Below are 27938 nucleotides of genomic sequence, written 5' to 3' on the forward strand. Positions count from 1 at the left end.
GCTCCACGATGTAGGGTTATCCATAGCCAGGCCTCGCAGGGTGGTTTCCAGGTCCTGGTTGAGCCTCTCCGTCTGGCCATTGGACTGTGGGTGAAACCCAGAGGAGAGGCTGGCAGTGGCTCCGATGACCTTGCAGAACCCGTGCCACACTCGGGAGGAGAACTGGGGCCCTCAGTCTGAGACGATGTCCTGCGGGAGACCAAAGACTCGGAAGACATGAGTGAATAATAGTTTAGCAGTTTCAAGAGCAGAAGGGAGCTTGCACAGTGGTAAAAAGCAGCAGGCATTGGAGAATCTGTCAACTATGACCAATATGACAGTGTTACCTTGTGACTTAGGGAGACCCGTGATGAAGTCGACTGCCACGTGGGACCAGGGACGCCGGGGAATGGTCAGAGGATGCAGGAGACCCTGGGGGTGCTGTTGTGGGTTCTTGCTTCTGGTGCACACTTTGCAGGAAAGGACGAATGACCTCACTTCCTTCTCCATGCTAGGCCACCAGAAGCGCCTTCTCAAAAAGTCCAGGGTCCTTCGAGCTCCCGGGTGGGCGGTGAGAGGGGACAAGTGACCCCACTGGAGAACCTTGGTCCAGGCTTGATGTGGGACGTACAAGAGGCCCGGTGGCCCCGTCCCAGGACCGGGGTCCTGGCGTTGGGCTCGTCGGACAGCCTCCTCAATACCCCAGCGGACAGGGGCCACAATCCGGGACACAGGAATAATAGGCCCGACTTCACTCTCCCTGTTAGTTGCAGAGAACAGCCTGGACAGTGCGTCAGGTTTGGTGTTCTTGGAACCGGGGCGGTACGATAGGGGGAAGTCAAACCGACTGAAAAACAGGGCCCACCTAGCCTGTCGTGGATTGAGTCTCTTGGCTTGCTGGAGGTACTCCAGGTTCTTGTGGTCCGTCCAAACCAGGAATGGATGTTGCGCTCCCTCCAGCCAGTGCCTCCACTCCTCAAGGGCCAGTTTACCGCTAGCAGTTCTTGATCCCCCACATCGTACCGGGACTCCGCAGGACTCAGGCGGTTGGGAGAAGTAAGCGCAGGGGTGCAGCTTTCCTTCCGAACATTGAGAGAGCACCGTGCCGACACCACTGTCTGAGGCGTCCACCTCCACGATGAATGGTTGGGAGGTGTCCGGGAGGACCAAAATGGGTGCCGTGCAAAAGTGGTCCTTGAGGTCTTTGAACGCCTTTTCCGCCTGAGGAGACCAGACATAAGATCCACCTGTCCCTTTGGTGAGGTCCGACATGGGTGCTGCTACAGAACTAAAGTTCCTGATAAATTTGCGGTAGAAGTTAGCAAATCCTAAGAACCACTGAACCTCTTTGACGGACTTGGGAGTGGGTCAGTCCCAGATGGCCAGGGTCTTGGCTGGGTCCATTTGGAGTTGGCCTGTCCGTACAATAAAACAGAAAGGAGATCTCGGGAACATGAAATTCTCATTTCTCGGCCTTGGCGAACAGATTGTTCTGTAGCAGCCTCTGGAGAACCTGGCGGACATGGTGGCGGTGCTCCTGCATGGTCTTGGAAAAGATAAGGATGTCGTCGAGGTAGACAAAAACGTACAGGTTAATCATGTCCCTCAAGACGTCGTTGATTAGGGCCTGAAAAACAGCTGGTGCATTGGTGATTCCGAAGGGCATCACCTGGTATTCGTAGTGCCCAGATGGGGTGTTGAAGGCAGTCTTCCACTTGTCTCCCTGTCGGATACGGATGAGGTGGTATGCGTTCCGTAGGTCCAACTTGGTGAAGACGGTGGCGCCTTGGAGCAGGTTGAATGCTGTGGACATCAGCGGAAGGGGATATCGGTTGCGCACAGTGATCTTGTTCAGGCCCCTGTAGTCAATACATGGTCGGAGCCCCCCATCCTTCTTGCCGACAAAGAAGAAGCCGGCACCAGCGGGTGAGGTGGAGGGTCGAATGAACCCAGAGACCAGGGCGTCTTTGAGGTATTCCTCCATGGCCTTGCGTTCTGGCTGAGAGAGGGAAAACAGTCTGCCACGAGGAGGGGTAGTCCCAGGGAGCAAGTCGATGGCACAGTCATAGGCACGGTGCAGAGGAAGAACGGCGGCCCTGCTCTTCCTGAAAACTTCCTTTAGATCCCAGTACTCTGTGGGAACTTGAGATAACTCGGTGAGATCAGGAGGCTCGGCAGGAGATACAGGAGAGCTAGAAAGCAGACAAGAGGCATGGCATGCAGGGCCCCATTCCACAACCTGGCTTGTTACCCAGTCTATGCGAGGGTTGTGGCAGGTAAGCCAAGGGAGACCTAGAATAACTGGGAACTCAGGTGAAGGAATCAGGTGCAGGGATATTTCTTCCTTGTGACCTTGAGACTGGAGGAAGACTGGAGAAGTTACTTGGGTGACTCTTCCGTCACCTAAGGCTTGGCCATCCAGGGCAGACACAGACAGTGGGACTTCAAGAGGTGCAGTCGGGACATTGATACTTTGGGCGAAGTGAACATCCATAAAGTTTCCAGCCACCCCGGAGTCTAACAAGGCCTGACAAGAGTGGACAGACTCACCCCAGGAGATGGAGACCGGGATGTAGACTCCTTGGCCAGGGAGTTCAGGAGAGAGGGTAGGCCCCGTCACAACCCTCCCTCGGCTGGACGGGGCAGTCCTTTTCCCGAGAGTTTGGGACATGATGCTCAGAAGTGACCAGGCTTGCCACAGTAGATGCAGCACTTGTCCCTCCTTCTGCGCTCCCTCTCAGATGCGGAGAGGCAAGTACGACCCACTTGCATGGGTTCTGGACAGTCACTGGAGGAGGTAGACGGGCTCCAGGTAGAGGCAGGGAGGCTGGGGAGGCTCAGGACTTGGCGGCGTTCTCTCATCCTGTTGTCCAGATGAGTAGAATGTGAGATCAGTGTTTCGAGGTCACTTGGGCATCCGATAGAAGCCAGACCGTCTTTGATGGGGTCAGACAGACCATGGTGGAAGGCTGACACCAGGGCAGTCTCGTTCCATCCACTTACTTCTGCGAGCGTCCAGAACGAGATGGCGTAGTCTGCGACGCTTCCCCCTTGCCGGATGGACATGAGCTTTCTGGCTGCGTCTTTACTGATGTCTGCTTGATCGACGACACAAAGCATCTCCTCAGTAAACAGCTGGAAATCAGAGCACTCAGGTCCCTGTCTCTGCCAGATATCAGTGGCCCAGGCTCGTGCCTTACCAGCTAACAAGGTTATCACAAAGGCAATCTTGCGGCGATCCGTAGTGTAGGTGGTAGGCTGAAGCTCAAAGGTGAGTTGGCACTGGGTAAGGAACTCTCGACACTCACTGTGCTTGACGTCATCACTCTGTGGTGCAGGAAGGCTGGGTTCAGAATGGTGGAGCAGATGGCAGATAGTGGAGCAGGAGCAGAATCAGGCGGAGGAGATGGGGGCAGAGAAGTCAGCTGTGCCAGGGTTTTCCCAATCTGCTGAAGCAGTACCTCGTGGCGAGTAAGGGTCTCACGTTGGCTTGCAAGAGTCCGTCCATGAGTGTCCATTGTGGATCCGAGGCGTGTTAACGCAGCCATCATTCCCTGAAGGTTGGCCGGGTAGACAGATGAAGCAGCCTCTGCTGAGTCGGTCATGACGGAGTCTTTCTGTTAGGGTTTTGCTGGGATTCAAACCTGGTTCGCTGGTGTGATAATCCAGCAAACCCCCACTAGGCCAGCAGGGGAATGACTCAAGTGCAGAGGCGTGAGGCGGAAGTAGAAAAGTATCAGAAACAGTTTATTTACACTATGTACAATCCAAGGGAAAAAACAAAAAGAATAATCCAAAGCTCAGAAGATAAACAAAAATAAAATATCCCAAGGTTCAAAGTCCAAAATCCAAATAAGAAAAAAGGCAAAAACTCAAATGCTCAGAAGATCAAAAAGGTCAAAAACAAAATCCACAAAGTCCAAAAGAAAGAAGCAAAAACCAAGAATACAAAGACACAGGCAAGGTACATGGGACAGCGGGAACTAGCACTAACAGCATAACATAGGAAAAAGACTCCGTGACAAGGGAACAAACAGAGGGGTATTTATACACACACTAATTAAGGAACAGGGCGGGGCAGGAAACAGGCAATGAAGACAAACACAAAAACACAGTGGCGGCCTCTAGAGGCCAAAACAAAATGACAAGATGGAAATAACAGTGGCCTCTAGAGGCCAAAACAGTCCCAGTCCTAACAACAGTTTAAGGTGTCTGGAAAGAAATTGTGCAAATCAAATTTGGTTCCGCATTACATTCATCGATCGTCACACCTAAGTTTTATACATTTTTGTACCGTGTATTTTCCGTATGACTGCCTGCACCGAACCATAACACCCGTACCGTGACGGTTCAGTACGAATACATGTACCGTTCCACCCCGAGGTCAGAGTCCCTCTGGGTTCAATCACGTATTAAAATAACCAACCAAGCCAACTAAGTTCATAAAGAAATATCATGGGCATGAAAAAACAAAAAATAACTGCAAGAGAGGTTCAGTTTGGCCAAACTTTCTACAAGAGAATTCCTTCAGGATCAGGCATGATTGAGATTATTAAACAAACAAACAAACAAACAAACAAACAAACAAACAAACAAACAAACAATGCTCTAGTGCAAGACACCATCATATCAGAGCACAGTGGTTTCTTCCGAAACATGTTTCTGAAAACCATTTAATCTGATCATCAGAAATCTGCTTTCATGAGCTTGAAATTAATATCAGTCTTTAATGTGGGATTCACATTAGGGTTCTGAAGTCATCACTGATTTAGAAACTGATATATCCTGAAATACTCATCTGTTCAAGTATAAACTGTGTAACTTACATTCATGAGATTTATCCATGCTGTTCCTTCTGCCTTGCCTTAGTTGTGATGATAAAGAATCAATGATGTCCTTTTCCCTTCTCCTTTTTCACCCTGTACAGTAAAAAGCACAGACTTTCACTGAGCACACTCACAGATCTCAGTCAGTGACTGTACTTTATAGTTTCTTACTTCCTGCTGTTAGTATGAATGTTTGCAACTCGTCCAGTAACATTCTTAAAACACACATAACAGCACAGTGAAACATTTCCTTGATCTTAGCTATCAAATTTGTTTACTGTGCATGTGCTCTCTCATTTTTAACATTTATCACCACTGTTATACATGAACTGAATAATATATGCTCATATTTCACTGGGTACAGAAACAATTTTATCTGGCACTCTTTACTCAGTTCAGTTTAATAAATCAACAAAACAAAATCCTGGAAAAACTTCTGATCTACAAAAAAAAAGAAAAAGAAACACAGCACATACCTTTACTCTTCTTTTTCTCAAAACTCATTCATTCATTCATTACTCTTTATGTCGATTCTTTATGTGGGCATTAAAATCAGCATTTGTTTTCCAAGGAAGTTTTCCTGCTCCTGTGAGCTTTCATACTGGTTTGGTTTCATTTTCACTGAAGCACCATGAGGCGGTTACTCATTTCAACACACAAAACTCTCATATCAAACTCAGGAAAATGTGTGTGTACAGTTTTCCTAAGACTACAGGAGTTTACTGTTCTGGTCATCACAATCCACAACTGTCAAAGACATACGTATGCATCATGAAGTTCTTATCGTCTTTAGTCTGGTTAACATTAATCCAAATATTTAAAAAAATAGCCTAATATTTGAGTGGTAGGATTATGGTTCAATGGTGTCTATGAAATTTATTTTACAGTTAAAAGGGTTCTTGGCTCGACAGACAGATCGCTTTATTAATTCCAGAGGGAAATTCACACTTCAAGAGGTTTGAGAACCTGCACTACAGAGATCACATTAACCTGTTTGTGTATTTGGTTTCACTTTACAAGTAAATCATTTAGACAGATCTGGAAATTTGTTGAAATATTATTATTACTGCTACACTGCCGTTTGTAACACTTTAGCAGCTTGAGGAAATGAGAGACAGGCTTGCAACAACTCAAGGTGTGTTTTATTCTCCATTTTACAATCACTTCTCAGTGTCTTCATTTTACTTCTTTTCTCTATGCACCCTAGGCATGCATACACACACACACACACACACACACACACACACACACACCAGTGGATTGCTCAGCCGTGTCTCTGGTTACCGGTTTCTCCTGAAAAATCAGAAGAGACACATGAATACATTGCTGGTAATCTGACAGGTGAGACTCATCACATGTTACCTGCCTCCTCTTCGTCCACTGCTGAAGCTCGACCACGCTCCAGCTGCCACACCTCTGTTGTTTCTCTGTTTCTCTTGTTGTTTATCTGTTTCCCATGTTGTTTACCAGTATTTCTCTTAAAATCTTCCTAAATACTCTGAGAAGTGCCCACTAGCAAAATCCAGTGACTACAATTAAATTATGCAATAAACTGCAGCAGGGGCTTTATAAACTTTGTAAAAGATTTTTATTCAAGATTTAAGTGATGACAAGAATCAACAGTAAATCAGAAAATACCTTAAATTTATACAATATAAAACCATTTGAGGGCGGCACGGTGGTGTAGTGGTTAGCGCTGTCGCCTCACAGCAAGAAGGTCCTGGGTTCGAGCCCCGGGGCCGGCGAGGGCCTTTCTGTGCGGAGTTTGCATGTTCTCCCCGTGTCCGCGTGGGTTTCCTCCGGGTGCTCCGGTTTCCCCCACAGTCCAAAGACATGCAGGTTAGGTTAACTGGTGACTCTAAATTGACCGTAGGTGTGAGTGTGAATGGTTGTCTGTGTCTATGTGTCAGCCCTGTGATGACCTGGCGACTTGTCCAGGGTGTACCCCGCCTTTCGCCCGTAGTCAGCTGGGATAGGCTCCAGCTTGCCTGCGACCCTGTAGAAGGATAAAGCGGCTAGAGATAATGTGATGTGTGTGTGTGTGTGATAAAACCATTTGAAAGTCACCCACACATTTTTTAAAAACTTTTTTTAAATGAATGTGAATGTAATATGAATGTGTAAATAAAACACACCACAATTACATACTGAAAAATGTTAAATGGATGACAGAAGTAAGAGAACATTAACATATAAAAGAACTGGCTGAAGGTTTATTCTCACTGTTGAATAATATTAGGATACATACTTCAAGAATAAATGTATACAAAAATGCTTATTGATGCAATTATTTCTTGAGCAAAAAGGTGAAATCTGGGTTTATTTGACACATTTTCTATTTTTAATAGACACGCACAATATACTCCAGATAACCCTGAAAGGATATTAAAATTTATGATCATTCCTCAGTGATTTTTTTTTTTGTGAAAAAAATATCTTGAACCACTCTGGAACTCTGGAACTGATTTTGTGAGCTGTAAATTTAACACACAAAAGATGATCCGTGGTGCTGAGTTTTTACCTCCATCATTAACAGCAGGACTGAAGTATGGAAAGAGTTTCTCAATAAAAGACTGACCAGTGAAAGGAGACCAGACCCCTCATAATCCACAAACACCCCACCTTCATAGGTTTTTCTCTCAGGGAGAGGGAGATACAGAGATCATTACAAGCAGTACACTCATTCCCATCCCTCTGAGCCATGATCCAGAATCCATTCTGAGGGTTACATGTCTCAATCTTTCCCTTCCTGTTAACAGACTCTCTGACCACTCCTAAATCCCACATGGTCTTCCTGCTGACCTGCACCATCTCCTTGAGGAGAAACCCTGACTTCCAAGGATTATCAGATATTTACTGAATCTTTTTGGGGTGTCTGAGAGATTCTTTGTCAGTTAATTCTTTGTGGGTAACTGACAGAAAAGGCTTTTTTTCTGGCATACCTTAGTCTGTTGGCACGAAGGTGGTGTCTGATGGTGGCTTTGGAGATGTGGAAACCCCAAGATTTTACTTTTTCTTGTAATTCACCAGCAGTGATCCTTGGGGATTTTTGCCTCTCTTACCATCCTCCTCACTGTACATGGGGCAAAAATAAAGTTGGTTCATCTTCCAGGCAAATTTGTAACAGTTCCAGTCAGTTCTGCTTCTCCACTGCTTTCTGCTTCTCCTCCATCACCCGCAACAGCTCAGCCTGAGTCCTCTCAATGGAACGAATCAAAGCAGTGAAGACGTCAACACACTCTGATTTGTCTTTCTCTGTGCTTCTCTAAAGAATGAAAAACATCTCATTTTCATCAAATAACAGTGAAGATCAGCCAACAGTGCCACTTTGTTACCTTCTACAAACAAAATATGAAACATGAATTGCAGTAGATATGAACTACATCATGTTGAACCGACTTTGCTGAGCTCTACTGAGTGATTAATCTCCTGGATCTTCTTCAGTCGCTCCTGGATCATCTGCTGCAGCTTCATCTGTGTTTTTCCCAGCTGACTCTGTGCACAGAAATGAAAAATACACAACAGTTTATTTTCTAAATTTTAATTCATTTGCAATCTTCATAAGAATATTTAATACTGATGTTTGTGTCTCTGACCTTCCTCTGTCCACTCTCCTCCTCTAATGGAATAATATTGTGATTCTTGTGGTCTCCCTCAGTGCAGAACTGACACACACACTTCTGATCATCTCTACAGAACAGCTCCAGAGGTTTCTCATGCTTCTGGCAAATGTATTTCTCCAGGTTCTTCACTGCTTTGATTAGTTTGTGTTTCTTATATTTTGGAACATTAATGTGAGGCTCTAAATGAAACGAACAGAAAGTCACACCACAATCCAGACAGGATTTTATGGCTTTTTGTTTCACACCAGTACAGGCATCACAAAGAACCTCGGGTTGGTCAAGGGCATGTTTCTTCTTGAAATGATGTGCAACCTCTCTCAGTGTTATATTAATCTTGAGTTCAGGTCTCTTGGTGAATTTCTCTTTGCAAAATGGACAATAATAATGTTGACTCTTATTCCAGCTTTGTGTAATGCAGCTGTTGCAGAAGCTGTGTCCACATGGAGTGGTGACGGGATCAGTGAACACTTCCAGACAGATAGAACACTGTAACTGCTCTTCAGTCAGGAGGCTACTGGATTCACAACCAACTGGTGGGAGAATAAGAAAAAAATGTTTTAAAAAATACCCCAACAAGAAGAAAGTAATAATTTATAATAAATACAATTTTGTAAAAGAAATATTCAGTAACCCTTTGCCTCCTACTTAGATATTATTCATACAAAGTGAGCTCAAAAATGGGTTCAGGAAAATTTCATCTTGATCACATTCCTTTGACAAAATCTCTCCAAAATATAAGATAGAGGTGTGTATTAGAAGTGTGCATCAGGACTGGGCTTCTGTGGGACCCAACAATAAGTCATGAGGGCAGGCAGTTTTTACTCTTATGCAGGTGGAAGCAAGCAGCCAGATATGAACCTTGTGAAAATGATCACGTCTTTAATACAGAAGTGCAGTGGACATGGTCGGTTACTTTCACAGCACTGCATGACTCATTTACTGTGTGCATACATTCATCTGTCATATCTCGTATCTTTATCCTGGTTGGGGTGGAATGGTAGACAGAAGTCATGGTTCAGGTCACACCACTGTTCGGATATCATGGTTCGGTACGAGTTTAGTACAATGAGAAAAATCAACAAAAATCCCAAAAGCATCAGGCTATGTTTCTTTTAATTTATTGTGCAAATTAGTGTCATATAGTCTCCCCTAAGGTCGCTGGTACAGCTTGTAGTGTATTCAGTCACAGAATGTAAACAGTGAACATACACTCTCCATTGGTCATATTTTTATATAAATAAATAAAATAATATAATATAATGAATGTAAACACACAAGTTACAATTGGCTACAAAACTCAAAAAGCATCTCTTATACACTGAAAATACTAAACAATAAAACGTAATGAGTGTTTAAATGTCTTCAGCCTTGGGCTGATACAAAATAAAAGGCAATACAGAACTGAATAACATCTCTTGGTGTGAAAATGCAAATTAAATGCAATGTAATAAAATATAAAATACGACTGTGTATGGCACATCACTGATGAACTGTAAATTCCAGTTGCTTCCATATTTTTTTCTGGCCCTGTCTGTATGTGTGTCAAGGGGCTGCTTAAACACAGTGGGGATCAGAAGTTGAACGGTTTCTTACTGCCTAGCTCCAGTGATCCACTCACATACCCTCCAGCTGCCGAACAACACCGACACACCGTCCTCGTCCGAACCACCACCGTCACCACTGCTATTGTAATTCACTGGGAGCCCAAAGCTTTCTCCTACCACTGATTTAAAAGAAGCAGGCAGGTCCTCTAGCTCCTGTGGGTCGGTTCCACTCTCCATAGTCATGCAATCATCGTCATAATAGTCATGTCAATCAGTGTGACCCACTCAGTTAGACGCACTGAGCTCGATATAAAATCTGGAGAGCTCAGAGCCTATTCCACACTGTAGAGATGAGTGAAACCATCTGGCCGCCATCTTACCACTCACATCACATGTATTTGGCTTATGTGTTAAACTGTCATATCCAATCAAATTTGCCCCAAGAAAAGTATTTCCTGACTTTTTTCCCCTTTCATTACTTCCTCTTATTTTCTCAACTTTAACACCACTCCTTGCATATCTTTATAGCGCTCCCCTTCACTGTTATTGTTTTTTTATCTTTTCCAGTTCAGTCTCATCATTTTTTTTGAACGGTTCGTTTACTACTATAATTATTTCAATGGAGATTACTTCAGTTTTTTTCTTATACAGTGTATCTTTCACTTTTATCTATCTATCTATCTATCTATCTATCTATCTATCTATCTATCTATCTATCTATCTATCTATCTATCTATCTATCTATCTATTATTATTATTATTATTTATCCAACACAAAGGCTGTACAGTACTTCCTTTCTCTTTAGGACAGTTGTCAAAACAGAATTATTTTCTCATGTTATTTGCCATTTTCACTTCATTCTCACAGTCATGTCTTAACAGTATTTACTGGTCACATATGTAATTCACTGTCACAATATTCATGCAGCTTGCAACCAACATGACCAATAAATACTGTTAAGACATGACTGTGAGAATGAAGTGAAAATGGCAAATAACATGAGAAAATAATTCTGTTTTGACAACTGTCCTAAAGAGAAAGGAAGTACTGTACAGCCTTTGTGTTGGAATAATAATAATAATAATAATAATAATAATAATAATAATAATAATAATCTCATCTCATTATCTCTAGCCGCTTTATCCTTCTACAGGGTCGCAGGCAAGCTGGAGCCTATCCCAGCTGACTACGGGCGAAAGGCGGGGTACACCCTGGACAAGTCGCCAGGTCATCACAGGGCTGACACATAGACACAGACAACCATTCACACTCTCATTCACACCTATGGTCAATTTAGAGTCACCAGTTAACCTAACCTGCATGTCTTTGGACTGTGGGGGAAACTGGAGCACCCGGAGAAAACCCACGCGGACACGGGGAGAACATGCAAACTCCACACAGAAAGGCCCTCGCCGGCCACGGGGCTCGAACCCAGGACCTTCTTGCTGTGAGCCGACAGCGCTAACCACTACACCACCGTGCCACCCCATAATAATAATAATAATAATAATCGATAGATAGATAGATAGATAGAATCCCGATTCCAAAAAAGTTGGGACAAAGTACAAACTGTAAATAAAAACGGAATGCAATAATTTACAAATCTCAAAAACTGATATTGTATTCACAATAGAACATAGACAACATATCAAATGGCGAAGGTGAGACATTTTGAAATTTCATGCCTAATATTGGCTCATTTGAAATTTCATGACAGCAACACATCTCAAAAAAGTTGGGACAGGGGCAATAAGAGGTTCGAAAAGTTAAAGGTACAAAAAAGGAACAGCTGGAGGACCAAATTGCAATTCATTAGGTCAATTGGCAATAGGTCATTAACATGACTAGGTATAAAAAGAGCATCTTAGAGTGGCAGCGGCTCTCAGAAGTAAAGATGGGAAGAGAATCACCAATCCCCCTAATTCTGCACTGACAAATAGTGGAGCAATATCAGAAAGGAGTTCGACAGTGTAAAATTGCAAAGAGTTTGAACATATCATCATCTACAGTGCATAATATCATCAAAAGATTCAGAGAATCGGGAAGAATCTCTGTGCGTAAGGGTCAAGGCCGGAAAACCATATGGGTGCCCGTGATCTTCGGGCCCTTAGACGGCACTGCATCACATACAGGCATGCTTCTGTATTGGAAATCACAAAATGGGCTCAGGAATATTTCCAGAGAACATTATCTGTGAACACAATTCCCCATGCCATCCGCTGTTGCCAGCTAAAACTCTATAGTTCAAAGAAGAAGCCATATCTAAACATGATCCAGAAGCGCAGACGTCTTCTCTGGGCCAAGGCTCATTTAAAATGGACTGTGGCAAAATGGAAAACTGTTCTGTGGTCAGACGAATCAAAATTTGAAGTTCTTTATGGAAATCAGGGACGCCGTGTCATTCTGACTAAAGAGGAGAAGGACGACCCACGTTGTTACCAGCGCTCAGTTCAGAAGCCTGCATCACTGATGGTATGGGGTTGCATTAGTGTGTGTGGCATGGGCAGCTTACACATCTGGAAAGACACCATCGATGCTGAAAGGTATATCCAGGTTCTAGAGCAACATATGCTCCCATCCAGACGACGTCTCTTTCAGGGAAGACCTTGCATTTTCCAACATGACAATGCCAAACCACATACGGCATCAATTACAGCATCATGGCTGCGTAGAAGAAGGGTCCAGGTACTGAACTGGCCAGCCTGCAGTCCAGATCTTTCACCCATAGAAAACATTTGGCGCATCATAAAACGGAATATATGACAAAAAAGACCTAAGATAGTTGAGCAACTAGAATCCTACATTAGACAAGAATGGGCTAACATTCCTATCTCTAAACTTGAGCAACTTGTCTCCTCAGTCCCCAGACGTTTACAGACTGTTGTAAAGAGAAAAGAGGATGTCTCACAGTGGTAAATATGGCCTTGTCCCAACTTTTTTGAGATGTGTTGTTGTTATGAAATTTAAAATCACCTAATTTTTCTCTTTAAATGATACATTTTCTCAGTTTAAACATTTGATATGTCATCTATGTTCTATTCTGAATAAAATATGGAATTTTGAAACTTCCACATCATTGCATTCTGTTTTTATTTACAATTTGTACTTTGTCCCAACTTTTTTGGAATCGGGGCTATAGATAGATAGATAGATAGATAGATAGATAGATAGATAGATAGATAGATAGATAGATAGATAGATAGATAGATACGGAATAACTAAATGAACGAGATAAACTGTATAAGAGAAAATCTGAAATGATCTCCACTGAAATAATTATAGTCGTAAAAGAGCCATTCAAAAAAAAAGATCAGAGACTGATCTGGAAAAAAAAAAACAATAACAGTGAAGAGGAATGCTATAAAGATATGTAAGGAATGGGGGTAAAGTTGAGAAAATAAGAGGTAATGTAAGGCAAAAAACAGTCAGGAAATACTTTTCTTGGAGCAAATTTGATTGGATACGATGGTTTAACACGAAAGCCAAATACACACTAAATGAACGAGATAAACTGTATAAGAGAAAATCTGAAATGATCTCCACTGAAATAATTATAGTCGTAAAAGAGCCATTCAAAAAAAAAGATCAGAGACTGATCTGGAAAAAAAAAAACAATAACAGTGAAGAGGAATGCTATAAAGATATGTAAGGAATGGGGGTAAAGTTGAGAAAATAAGAGGTAATGTAAGGCAAAAAAACAGTCAGGAAATACTTTTCTTGGAGCAAATTTGATTGGATACGATGGTTTAACACGAAAGCCAAATACACGCAATGTGAGTGGAAAGATGGCAGCCAGATGGCTTCACTCATCTCTACAGCAGGGAATAGGTTATGAACTTTCCAGATTTTGCAAACTCCGCACAGAAAGGCCCTCGCCGGCCCCGGGGCTCGAACCCAGGACCTTCTTGCTGTGAGGCGACAGCGCTAACCACTACACCACCGTGCTGCCTGGCTCCAAATCTTCATTGTCCTAATCCTCCAGTTTCAGTCTTATCATCGACGGTGCACTTGTTAAATCTTCACCTGTTGTTAGAAACCTTGGAATACTGCTTTATCCCTCACTCAACTTTGATCCCCACATTAAATCCCTCACCAAGACTGCTTTCTTCCACCTCTGGATCATTGCCCACCTTCACCCCTTTCTTTCCACTAGTGATGTTCAAACATTGGTCCACTCCTTCAATATGTCCTGCCTAGATTATTGTAAGTCCCTTCTGATTTGCCTCTCTACTAAATCCCTTCAAAGATTACAATACATTCAGAACTCTGCAGCGAGACTCCTCACCCATACCAAACCATTTGCTCATATCACCCCCATTCTTTCTCAACTTCACTGGCTACCTGTTCTGTCCAGAATTAAATATAAAATCATACTACTCACCTTCAAAGCTCTCCATAAACTTGCTCCTTCTTACATCTGTGATCCCCTGTCCCCTTATACTCCATCCTGCTCTATCAGATCCTCTAGCTATAATCTCCTTGCTGTTCCTTGCAGTAGACGCTCTACTCTGGGTGGCAGGTCCTTCAGTGTCATGGCCCCCAAGCTCTGGAATTCCCTTCCTCAACCCCTCCATGACTGCTCTTCTCTTCCTTTCTTCAAATCTCATCTCTTTCTGTTTCATGAGCATTTCTCCACCAGTGCAAAAACTCACCACTCTTTAGCAACTCTTTTCTTTTTTGTGTTTTCTCTGACCGATGTAATGCGAGCTTGAGTTTGAGAAAGGTGTAACTAATTCATCCATCCATCCATCACCTGTAGCCGCTTATCCTGTTCTCCAGGGTCGCAGGCAAGCTGGAGCCTATCCCAACTGATTATGGGCAAGAGGCGGGGTACACCCTGGATAAGTCGCCAGGTCATCGCAGGGCTGACACAGAGACAAACAACCATTCACACTCACATTCAAACCTACGGTCAATTTAGAGCCACCAATTAGTCTAACCTGCATGTTTTTGGACTGTGGGGGAAACCGGAGCACCCGGAGGAAACCCACACGGACACCGGAAGAACATACAAACTCCGCACAGAAAAGCCCTTGCCGGCTGTTGGGCTCGAACCCAGGACCTTCTTGCTGTGAGGCGACAGTGCTAACCACTACACCACCATGCTGCCCATGTAACAAACTAATTAATAAATTTATTTATTTTTCAATCGGGACCTTTCACACACTCTTGACATAGTGAGGTGAAAATTTACACACAAGAAATGATCAGTAGTGCTGCATTTTTACCTGCATCATTAAAACAAGGACTGAAGTATGAGTAGAGTTTCTCAGTGAAAGACTGACCAGTAAAAGAGGAGATATGAGACCTGGATTCAACATCATAAAAGGAGACCAGACCCTCCTCATAATCCAAAAACACCTTCTGGGGTTTCTCTCTCAGTTAGAGGGAGATACAGGAATCATGACCAGCCATATCATATACTTATTTTCTCTTATACAGTGTATCTCTTTCATATAGTTCTTCCTTATCTATCTATCTATCTATCTATCTATCTATCTATCTATCTATCTATCTATCTATCTATCTATCTATCTAACACAAAAGCTATACAACACTTCCTTTCTCTTTCAGACAGTTGTCGAAACGATTATTTTCTCATGTTATTTGCCATTTTCACTTCATTCTCACAGTCATGTCTGAACAGTAGTTATTGGTCATATTGGTTGCAAGCTGCATGAATATTGTAACAGTGAATTATGTGACCAGTAAATACTGTTAAGATATGACTGTGAGAATAAAGTAGATAGATAGATAGATAGATAGATAGATAGATAGATAGATAGAAAAGGAAGAAGAAATATATGAAAGGGAAAGATAAACTGTATAAGAGAAAATCTGAAATGATTGCTAGAATAATTATAATCGCAAAAGAGCCATTAAAAAAAAAGATCAGAGACTGAACTGGAAAAGGAAAAAAAACAATAACAGTGAAGGTGAGCGCTATAAAGATATGTACAGAATGGGGATAAAGTTGAAAAAATAAGAGGAGGTAATGAAAGGCAAAACAAAGTCAGGAGATACCGTACTTTTCTGGGAGCAAATTTGATCAGATACGACGCTTTAATGGGGCGGCATGGTGGTGTAGTGGTTAGTGCTGTCGCCTCACAGCAAGAAGGTCCGGGTTCAAGCCCCGTGGCCGGCGAGGGCCTTTCTGTGCGGAGTTTGCATGTTCTCCCCGTGTCCGCGTGGGTTTCCTCCGGGTGCTCCGGTTTCCCCCACAGTCCAAAGACATGCAGGTTAGGTTAACTGGTGACTCTAAATTGACCGTAGGTGTGAATGTGAGTGTGAATGGTTGTCTGTGTCTATGTGTCAGCCCTGTGATGACCTGGCGACTTGTCCAGGGTGTACCCCGCCTTTCACCCGTAGTCAGCTGGGATAGGCTCCAGCTTGCCTGCGACCCTGTAGAACAGGATAAAGCGGCTAGAGATAATGAGATGAGATGAGACGACGCTTTAACACATGAGCCAAATACATGTGATGTGAGTGGAAAGATGGCGGCCAGATGGCTTCACTCGTCTCTACAGTGGGGAATAGGCTCTGAGCCCTCCAGATTTTATTTAGAGCTCAGTGGTGGTTCGACGCCAATCAGCTTGAGCTCGGGCTTACAGTTTAAGGTGTCTGGAAAGAAATCGCGCAAATCAAATTTGGTTCCGCATTACGTTCATCGATCGTCACACCTAAGTTTTATACATTTTTGTACCGTGTATTTTCCGTATGACTGCCTGCACCGAACCATAACACCCGTACCGTGACGGTTCAGTACGAATACATGTACCGTTCCACCCTGAGGTCAGAGACCCTCTGGGTTCAATCGCGTATTAAAATAACTAAGCCAACTAAGTTCATAAAGAAATATCATGGGCATGAAAAAACAAAAAATAACTGCAAGAGAGGTTCAGTTTGGCCAAACTTTCTTCAAGAGAATTCCTTCAGGATCAGGCATGATTGAGATTATTAAACAAACAAACAAACAAACAAACAAACAATGCTCTAGTACAAGACACCATCACATCAGAGCACAGTGGTTTCTTCTGAAACATGTTTCTGAAAACCATTTAATCTGATCATCAGAAATCTGCTTTCATGAGCTTGAAATTAATGTCAGTCTTTAATGTGGGATTCACATTAGGGTTCTGAAGTTATCACTGATTTAGAAACTGATATATCCTGAAATACTCATCTGTTCAAGTATAAACTGTGTAACTTACATTCATGAGATTTATCCATGCTGTTCCTTCTGCCTTGCCTTAGTTGTGATGATAAAGAATCAGTGATGTCCTTTTCCCTTCTCCTTTTTCACCCTGTACAGTAAAAAGCACAGACTTTCACTGAGCATTCTCATAGATCTCAGTCAGTGACTGTACTTTATAGTTTCTTACCTCCTGCTGTTAGTATGAATGTTTGCAACTCGTCCAGTAACATTCTTAAAACACACATAACAGCACAATGAAACATTTCCTTGATCTTAGCTATCAAATTTGTTTACTGTGCATGTGCTCTCTCATTTTTAACATTTATCACCACTGTTATACATGAACTGAATAATATATGCTCATATTTCACTGGGTACAGAAACAATTTTATCTGGCACTCTTTACTCAGTTCAGTTTAATAAATCAACAAAACAAAATCCTGGAAAAACTTCTGATCTACAAAAAAAAAAAGAAAAAGAAACACAGCACATACCTTTACTCTTCTTTTTCTCAAAACTCATTCATTCATTCATTCATTACTCTTTATGTCTATTCTTTATGTGGGCATTAAAATCAGCATTTGTTTTCCAAGGAAGTTTTCCTGCTCCTGTGAGCTTTCATACTGGTTTGGTTTCATTTTCACTGAAGCACCACGAGGTGGTTACTCATTTCAACACACAAAACTCTCATATCAAACTCAGGAAAATGTGTGTGTACAGTTTTCCTAAGACTACAGGAATTTACTGTTCTGGTCATCACAATCCACAACTGTCAAAGACATACGTATGCATCATGAAGTTCTTATCGTCTTTAGTCTGGTTAACATTAATCCAGATATTTAAAAAAATAGCCTAATATTTGAGTGGTAGGATTATGGTTCAATGGTGTCTATGAAATTTATTTTACAGTTAAAAGGGTTCTTGGCTCGACAGACAGATCGCTTTATTAATTCCAGAGGGAAATTCACACTTCAAGAGGTTTGAGAACCTGCACTACAGAGATCACATTAACCTGTTTGTGTATTTGGTTTCACTTTACAAGTAAATCATTTAGACAGATCTGGAAATTTGTTGAAATATTATTATTACTGCTACACTGCCGTTTGTAACACTTTAGCAGCTTGAGGAAATGAGAGACAGGCTTGCAGCAACTCAAGGTGTGTTTTATTCTCCATTTTACAATCACTTCTCAGTGTCTTCATTTTACTTCTTTTCTCTATGCACACACACACACGCACACACACACACACCAGTGGATTGCTCAGCCGTGTCTCTGGTTACCGGTTTCTCCTGAAAAATCAGAAGAGACACATGAATAAATTGTTGGTAATCTGACAGGTGAGACTCATCACATGTTACCTGCTGGTTCTACCTGCCTCCTCTTCGTCCACTGCTGAAGCTCGACCACGCCCCTGCTGCCACACCTCTGTTGTTTCTCTGTTTCTCTCTAATTCTCTTGTTGTTTATCTGTTTCCCATGTTGTTTACCAGTATTTCTCTTAAAATCTTCCTAAATACTCTGAGAAGTGCCCACTAGCAAAATCCAGTGACTACAATTAAATTATGCAATAAACTGCAGCAGGGGCTTTATAAACTTTGTAAAAGATTTTTATTCAAGATTTAAGTGATGACAAGAATCAACAGTAAATCAGAAAATACCTTAAATTTATACAATATAAAACCATTTGAAAGTCACCCACACATTTTTTAAAAACTTTTTTTAAATGAATGTGAATGTAATATGAATGTGTAAATAAAACACACCACAATTACATACTGAAAAATGTTAAATGGATGACAGAAGTAAGAGAACATTAACATATAAAAGAACTGGCTGAAGGTTTATTCTCACTGTTGAATAATATTAGGATACATACTTCAAGAATAAATGTATACAAAAATGCTTATTGATACAATTATTTCTCGAGCAAAAAGGTGAAATCTGGGTTTATTTGACACATTTTCTATTTTTAATAGACACCCACAATATACTCCAGATAACCCTGAAAGGATATTAAAATTTATGATCATTCCTCAGTGATTTTTTTTTTTTTGTGCAAAAAATATCTTGAACCACTCTGGAACTGATTTTGTGAGCTGTAAATTTAACACACAAAAGATGATCCGTGGTGCTGAGTTTTTACCTCCATCATTAACAGCAGGACTGAAGTATGGAAAGAGTTTCTCACTCAAAGACTGACCAGTAAAAGGAGACCAGACCCCTTCATAATCCACAAACACCCCACCTTCATAGGTTTTTCTCTCAGGGAGAGGGAGATACAGGGATCATTACAAGCAGTACACTCATTCCCATCCCTCAGAGCCATGATCCAGAATCCATTCTGAGGGTTACATGTCTCAATCTTTTCCTTCCCGTTAACAGACTCTCTGACCACTCCTAAATCCCACATGGTCTTCCTGCTGACCTGCACCTCATAGTAAAATCTCCCTGAGGAGAAACCCTGACTTCCAAGGATTATCAGATATTTACTGAATCTTTTTGGGGTGTCTGGGAGATTCTTTGTCAGTTAGTTCTTTGTGGGTAACTGATAGAAAAGGCTTTTTTTCTGGCATACCTTAGTCTGTTGGCACGAAGGTGATGTCTGATGGTGGCTTTGGAGATGTGGAAACCCCAAGATTTTACATGTTCTTGTAATTCACCAGCAGTGATCCTTGGGGATTTTTGCCTCTCTTACCATCCTCCTCACTGTACATGCGGGCAAAATAAAGTTGGTTCATCTTCCAGGCAAATTTGTAACAGTTCCAGTTGGTGTCCACTTTTTATCCCCCATCCAAACGAAGTTTGCCGGGAGCAGGGGCGTCAAAAGCATTTTTAATGTGGGGGGGACACACTGGCGGGGGGTCCTCCGCCAGAAAATTTTTAATTAATTAGATGCCATTTCCTGCATTCTGGTGTATTTTTAACAGGTTGTTAAACACCTAATTTTACCTACAAAAGTCACTTAATTCAATGACTATTTTAGAGACTCAACAATAAGTCCTCATTCAACTAGTCCATATATTCATCAGCCTGTTTTTAAACCCACCGCTACGCCTAAGATAATGAGATGAATGTGACACAATTTATCACCAACAGTGACTTTATGGGTGCATTTTACTTTTTATTTTGTGTTTTCTATTTAGTTTTAGATGTAACACAACATGCCACTGGGCCAAGCAATAGTGACACTCAACTGTATGTTTAAAAATAAGAATATTCATAATTTCACACAATGAACAGGCATGACATGGCATCATGCAAACTTCATAACACAAAATCACACTGTGTCAAGCAACAGTGACATAAAAAACAACTTCACACAACGAACAGGTGCAATTTTGTTCACCACCAACAGTGACTTTAGTGGGTGCATTTTACTTTTTTCCGATTTAGCGATACTCATAACAAAAATGGCATGGCATCATGCAGTCTTCATTACACAAAATTACACTGGGTCAAGCAATGACACATAAAAGAGAACTTCACACAATGAACAAGTGCAGTTTTGTCAACCTACATGCAATGGTGGTACTACAGTAACATTTACAGATTAGTATAACAAATAGATTTATAGATAGAACTCCTTCTTATATTGATGCCACCACAATTTCTACCACTTCATAACTTTTATCCCCCTTTCCTTCACAATCCACCTGGAATAACATCCATCTCTCTCCATTACTTTCCTCTCTACTATTCCTTCCCCATACACTGATTTCCCATTTTACTTTCCAGAAAACTGCCAAAGACCAGACAAAACAAGGAATCAATAAATATCATCAGAGCAGACTTGACCTCATTCTTGGCATTACAGTAAGGCAGGACTACTGGGTTTGAATTAAATGATAGCTAACGTTAAGCTAGCTGATACATCTCCTAACATTGACTAGCCAGCTAACTGCACTAACATTTCCATTGGGACAAAAAACCCTGTCCTGTGGGGAAATTTTGACTGACTTTCCGCTTCTTTGTAAAGAATGTCCTTATGTCCATTGTGTCTGGGGAGGAGCAAATACTGCAAACAATTCATCATCAACCAAGAATACCCCATTAGGCCAAGCTTATTTCATTTTTTAGTTGAACATTAATTTAACGTGTCCTAGGGTTAATTTTGAGGGCAGATAACAAAAGAATAAGGTTTTAGCAAAAGCTAGACATTGTGAGGTTGCAATGGGGATGACGTCACCTCCTCCACTTTCCAGCAGCTGCACCAACATTTCTGTGCTCGCGCTGAGAGTCGCTTCACTGGCGCGCGGTGAGCTGTTGTAGGGAGCGCCCGGAAAACCCGGAGTGGATTTTCAGTGGGCTGTGGATTCTCTTATCGATCAAGTGGAACGGATTCTTTCACGAAGCAAGAGAAACGGCGCTGGGTGAACTAATATTTTATGTTAAATGTGTGTGTGTGTGTGTGTGTGTGGGGTCCAAACGAAGAATTATGAAATGTGAGGGGGACACGCCCCCTTCACATTCAATGGTGGCGACGCCCATGGCCAGGAGATATAGAAACGGGTTCTGTCTGACCATCTGTCTGGCTGTCCGTCCATCCGTCCAGCTGTTCGTCCGGTCACATTTTTGTTTCTGGGTCATCTCTTTAAAACTACTGAAGATATCGTCATAAAAAATGTATATACATATCAAGCAACATGTGTCCTGGTGCCTTTTGCTATTTTGGATCTTTGAAAAAAAGTATTTTTAAAATTTTTATATAAAAAAATAGATTTTGACTTAGTTTCTAAGAGCAATGTTCATTTACGGAGCATATATCCAAAAGTCTTCATGATACGGATTTGAAACCTGGTATACATGTAGGGTGACCAGACGTCCCGGTTTTACCGGGACAGTCCCGATTTGGGGTTGTGTGTCCCGAGTCCCGACAAAAGTCTGTCGGGACACGGATATGTCCCGGTTTTCGCCACTCGCGACGTTTACGATTGAGCAGCGTGGGAATCATTAGCGGAGAAATGCCTGCATTTACTATTTTGATGAATTGACAGGAATCGCAAACTTTCCTGGTTACTGCCCCCTGGCGCTGTGGCATGGGTGTTTATTTAGCCACATTATTCCAGACAACAGAACGTGTTGCCATGCAACAATAAAATAAACATTAACTGGCGCGAATGTTCTTTGTCTAGCAGCTAGCAGCAGTAACGCCGCAGCAATTATGCCGAAAAGAAAATGTACCTTTTCCAAAGATTTACAGGGCACTTACCCCTTCCTCCGAGAGGTGCAGAACAATGCACACGAAGCCTACTGCACACACTGTAAGTGTTTTGTTCCTGTACTGAATTGGGTAGCCTATGCTGCAAATGCTGTGCGCTCCTGTGGGGGCTTTCCTCGGGCTGTCGCCCCTCTCCTCCTTTACTGCTGTTTTGTTTGAGTGTGTATTTAGGGAAGCCGCGAGAGGCCCTTCATATAATCTTTTTTTATTCACCTTGTTATCCCGAGATAACGACGTAATTAATTCAGGATCTCGAGAAAACAACACAACTAATTCGAGATCTCGAGAAAACAAAACCGTTATTTCGAGATCTCGAGAAAACAAAGCAATTATTTCATGATCTCAGCTGGATCACTGTATCTCCGTCGGTAGAGACGAAGCCGGGCCAGTCTTCTGCGGAGGTGCCGCGGACTAATTTTGAAATTATCCCTTATTAAAAGACTTAATGCAATCTCTCCCTGTGTCAACCCCTGATGAAAATATTGCCTTATTAGGTGATCGATTATTCCAGACATTCTGATGACCAAAGTTGCGTCTATACAGAATGAGAAATAGCCCCAAAGTCAGCATATCACAAGTCTCTTGGCGCACCTGAATGAACCATTTCTCAGCTGTTTACTCGAGATCATGAAATAATTTTGTTTTCTCGAGATCTCGGAATAACGGTTTTGTTTTCTCGAGATCTCGAATTAGTTGTGTTGTTTTCTCGACATCCTGAATTAATTATGCATGGATTAAAGCAAAAAAAAAATTATTTGACTGAAAATTTACGGGGGGGGGGGGGGGTATGGGTGGATTTCGATGAAATTCTGAGAATGGTTAACTTAGAACTGATAACTTTATTATCAATATCAATTAATTAATGGATTAATATATTCAATTTATTGCACTCTCTTCCCATTGCTTCCGTATATTATTTTTTTTGTGGCAAACCACACAAATGCAAGCGCCTGGAATGTTTAGTTTTTTGCACCATGAACTAAATGGCTTTCCGTTTTCACCTATTTCGTACAGCCAGGCCCACCTCCACTTGTTTTTTACACCTTTATCGATGGCAGACACATCAGTGCCTTCTTTCATGTAAAGCGAATCCATGCTGCCGAAACCGAAAGCAGAATGACATGCTCCTCTATGCTCGACGTCAATATAGAAAAAAGTTTGGATCTTCGCTTAAATTAAAATTGGGGTTTGACCTTACTTTGTGTTGAATACGACATCAAAAACAATTCAAGATTTTATTAAGAGAAATATTGTGGCCAACACGAGTGTTAAGTTACCTAAAAGATCGTGTGAAGTTGGCTGCTATGATGGTGTTGCAACACATCAGTGTTATAACCCAATCTCTACCCAACCACCCGTCATTTTAATTCTCCTCGGATCAGCACCGACCTCACATTTGGCCTTGGGAGAGTTCAGTTGACGGAAATCCGTCACACGACGGAAAACTTTAATCCATGATTATGTTGTTATCTCGGGATAACAAGGTGAATAAAAAAAGGATTATATGAAGGGCCTCTCTCGGCTTCCGTAGTATATATTCTCAAGTCACTTGTCTCTTTTTTGTTTCTGTTTAACATACCATTCTGACAGTTTGGCCATATTGCTGTGTTGAACAGCTTGTTGCACCTTCCATTAAAGTGTTCACTTTTGTACACATCTTCTTGCTTTATTCATGCAGTTGTGAGGAATGGTTAGTAAGGTTGATTCTGACCTAGGCTATGTTGAGGTCACATATCTACTTTTTAAGTTCATGCTATAGTGCATGCAATTTTAGAGATATAGCCTACATGTGCATATGCATTCTTCTTGCTGTTCTCACAAACAGGTGAAATAAATCAGTTTAAATTTGGCCTATGGACATAGCCTGGCCTATTCTCAGCCATTACAAAATCTGTTGTCTGACCATAATTTAACTGATCTGTATACCTCTATGCTACTAGATAACAAAATGCCTGTTTGTTTTATTTCATGTGAGATGTTGATAAATGTGAGCTTCAACAAAATGATAAGAGCACCTCTCTGAGTGTCACAATTACGTTAAAAAAAAGGTGTGCATGCACGAGCATGGTCGCGCGCAAAAGTGTCCCGGTTTCAGACTAGGGAAATCTGGTCACCCTATATACATGTGAACAAGGTGATGATGTAGATGTGCCTTTTCATACTGAAAAATTTGAGAAATTAAAATTTGTAATGTTTTCTTGGAAACGATTTCAGACTTAGTCTCTCAGGTTCATCTTAGGGGTAGGTTTTGTTTCCGGAGCAGAACTTGAAATCTATGAGTGGTATGGTCTTGAAAGTTGGTATATGTGTTGATGAAGTAACGTATATGTGTCTTTTGAGAAATTGTAATTTTTATCTCACTTGGGCCAAAGGTCCGGTGGGTTTATGCCATGGGCTGCTGAGGTCAGTGTAAAGAGGTAGGGTTGGTTTCCTGCAGCAGAACTTGAAAAATGTGACAATATCTTGAAACTTGGTATATAGCTGGTATATAGGGTGGGGATATAGATGACTGTCTTCTTTTTTTTAATTATTGCAATAACAGTAGAAATGAACATTTTCAGGTGAGTAGCTTTTTTTTTTAATAATCATTCCCTGACGTACCGTATGAAGGTCAGCACACTTCTCCCTCATTTGGTTTGTGTGTTCTCTTATTTTACCCATGTTGATGGATGGCTAAGGGAATTTGGCCTCTGTGTCACCTCATATTTGTACGCCAGTTAATCAGGAAGTCATGGATTACAGCCTGAAAGTTCCTACACACTCCAATCAACTCAAAAATTTACAATTTAAAGGGAAACATGCTTCGGTTACATTGTGTTTGGAGGTGTCAATAATAGTGGCACATGTTTTTCTTGAACATAATTATTGCTTGATAAGGGATTTGTTTTTCTCTGAATAAATTCATTTCAATTAAAGGTTGGATTTTTCTTCTTTTCTCAATGTGAGATGAAGCAACTTCACCAAAAGGTGGATTTTTTTCTCACCCTTTTTACAAATCTTTACAAGGGGTGCCAATATTTGTGGAGAGACTGTATATCAACTACTGACACAACTTCAGTTTTTGAAAACACCAGCGTTGTGTCACAGCTCACGGATTTATATCTTTCGAGAAAATTTTGGCTTGGCAAAGTGGGTTGTGATATTGATTATGATTACAATTATTTTACTTTAGATATGAAATGTTCTCATAAAAATGGAAACTGGTCCAATAAACAGGAAATAAGTACTGGATTTACACTTTAAAGTAAATGAGTTTAACTTGCAGTCAACAAAATTATTTGACAAAATGACAAAATATCCGAGCTGATTATAAACTAAACATATTTGAATGTATAAAGGACTTCACAAAACACTTAATCCCCTCTTAATATTTGTAAAAACAAATTCTGAGGTGAAGTCTGAATGGATGTTGCAATAGTTATGCTGCCTTCAAATCCTCCTTGGAAGTTTATTTGAATGCGTTTAGATGTGGTGATTACGATGTGGTGTGTGTTCAAGTGGGTTTGGTCAGGGTTGGAATTATAAAAAACACAGAATCTAGTGTTTGGTAAAATGACATTAAGTCTGCTTTCACACTTGGCTTTCTTTCCCTTCAGTCTGAGCGATTATTGGCCAATGAATTAGCCTAGAGTTTGGTGTCCAGATTAGATTTCTTATTATCAGTAATACAGTTGAAATGCAGATGCAACAGATAAAGTGGAATGTTACACCTGGTACCAGTGAATGCCCCAAAACTACATGTTTGTAATTTTCGTTACAGCAATGTTGGAATTATTTTCAGTTCAGCATGTCGTAAATCTCCTCATATTCACGCAGTAGCAAGACTCATTATTTCACCAGCAATTTGAACACTGTGTTTGATTTTCTTACTTGCTCTCCAACTTGGGTCCTGATTGGCAGGAAAGTATGAAGATGCTTGACATCACTTGTTTTACTGAAACCTTTGGAAGATCCACTTTAATGAAAAAAAGCAACTCCACAGAACAGTCCAGTCTTATCTGTAAAGGATCTGCATCGCTGCAGATTTTCAGTTCAATTGAGGAAAAAACCACATCTCATTCCAACTGAATCAGTCGAACACCAGATGTGGCTCCTGCTTGGTTGGATGAAAACCTGCAGCTACACTGGCCATGTATGGATATGATTGGACACCCATGTCATATGAATACAGGTAAAATGTGTTTTGGCATTGAAGGAAAAAATCCCAAAATATGATAGTTTCAGCCTTTTAAGGTTCAGGTACTGTTTATTGCAGGTGAGGCCACATACAACAAAGCACCAGTTGAAAAGGAAGGCACTGAATTTTGGTACAAATCTCTCTCTCTCTCTCTCTCTCTCTCTCTCTCTCTCTCACACACACACACACACACACACACACACCGAACATGAAAATATTGTACATTTATTTATTTAGCAGGCAGCTTTTATCCAAATTGGGGTAGAAACTTATCTGAGCACTGAGCTTAGTCTTGCTAATCAGATTTTAAACCAAACATTGAATTACTCGCAAAGAATTATCTGTACTTCAGCTCATTTTATTCTTTTAGCTCTCTATGAGCTTTCCCCTTTATGGACTTTGTCTGCAGTTTGCACTTTGCAGGTGATTGGCCTTCATCAACATGTGAGTGTGAAGGTCAGCATTAATAAAACAGAAATGTTTAGTTCAGTTTGGCTTAAGAAAAACATTTACATAAACTTAATTAAAAAGTGACAAAGGACACTCACTGTCTTTCATTCTGACCAGTTCATACATGACTGAATTGATGAGGTGAGAATTTATTCAGTTTTTATGACAGGAGAAATGATCAGTGGTGCTGAGTTTTTACCTCCATCATTAAGACAAGGAAAGAAGTATGGATAGAGTTTCTCAGTGAAAGACTGACCAGTGAAACAGTAGATATGAGACTTGGCTTCAACATCATAAAATGAGACCAGACCCTCCTCATAATCCACAAACACTCCCACCTTCTGGGGTTTCTCTCTCAGCGAGAGGGAGATACTGGAATCTTCACAAGCCATATACTTATTCCCCTTCTTCAGAACAATGGCCCAGAATCCTTCCTGAGGTTGAAGTGTAATTTTCCCCTTCCTGTTAACAGACTCTCTGACCACTCCTAAAACCCACTGAGTGTTCCCGCTGACCTGCACCTCATAGTAAAATCTCCCTGAGGTTTTTACCTCCATCATTAACAGTAGGACTGAAGTATGGAAAGAATTTCTCATGAAAAGACTGACCAGTGAAAGGAGACCAGACCCCTCATAATCCACAAACATCCCATTATCTCTATTATCTGTACTTCAACTCATTTTATTCTTTTAGCTCTCTATGAGCTTTCCCCTTTATGGACTTTGTCTGCAATTTGCACTTTGCAGGTGATTGACCTTCATCAACATGTGAGTGTGAAGAAGGTCAGCATAAACAAAACAGAAATGTTTTGTTCAGTTTGGCTTACGAAAAACATTTACATAAACTTAATTAAAAAGTGACAAAGGAGACTCACTGTCTTTCATTCTGGCCAGTTCATACATGACTGAATTGAGGAAGTGAGAAT

The 27938-nt window shown here is 41.4% G+C and overlaps 2 protein-coding genes across 5 annotated transcripts in view; both read right to left on the minus strand.

Moving 5' to 3' along the window:
• The window catches only part of LOC132893811 (E3 ubiquitin-protein ligase TRIM39-like), a 62550-nt gene extending 57172 nt beyond the window's left edge, over positions 1 to 5378 (minus strand). For 2 of the 3 annotated variants that reach the window (XM_060932953.1, XM_060932951.1), the window contains exon 1: positions 4806 to 4957. In XM_060932953.1, the coding sequence (XP_060788936.1) occupies positions 4806 to 4824 (19 nt within the window). In that variant the 5' untranslated portion in view covers positions 4825 to 4957. Of the gene's footprint in view, positions 1 to 4805; positions 4958 to 5281 lie in introns of those variants that run through there. The other variant, XM_060932952.1, reaches the window with a different exon arrangement.
• Positions 5379 to 7161: 1783 nt separating this feature from the next.
• Positions 7162 to 17405, minus strand: LOC132893812 (E3 ubiquitin/ISG15 ligase TRIM25-like). 2 transcript variants are annotated; one of them, XM_060932954.1, is made up of 5 exons: positions 17356 to 17405; positions 17185 to 17277; positions 8402 to 8958; positions 8205 to 8300; positions 7162 to 8070 (listed from the first exon to the last, which is right to left on the minus strand). In XM_060932954.1, exons 2-5 carry the CDS (start codon positions 17201 to 17203, stop codon positions 7939 to 7941), a joined length of 804 nt encoding a protein of 267 aa, XP_060788937.1. In that variant the 5' UTR covers positions 17204 to 17277; positions 17356 to 17405; the 3' UTR covers positions 7162 to 7938. The 2 variants fall into 2 exon arrangements, with proteins under 2 accessions (XP_060788937.1, XP_060788938.1); XM_060932955.1 differs by having other exon boundaries at positions 7990 to 8065.
• Positions 17406 to 27938: the final 10533 nt, after the last annotated feature.

This window comes from Neoarius graeffei, chromosome 11, assembly GCF_027579695.1.
Source record: "Neoarius graeffei isolate fNeoGra1 chromosome 11, fNeoGra1.pri, whole genome shotgun sequence".
Taxonomy (NCBI): domain Eukaryota; kingdom Metazoa; phylum Chordata; class Actinopteri; order Siluriformes; family Ariidae; genus Neoarius; species Neoarius graeffei.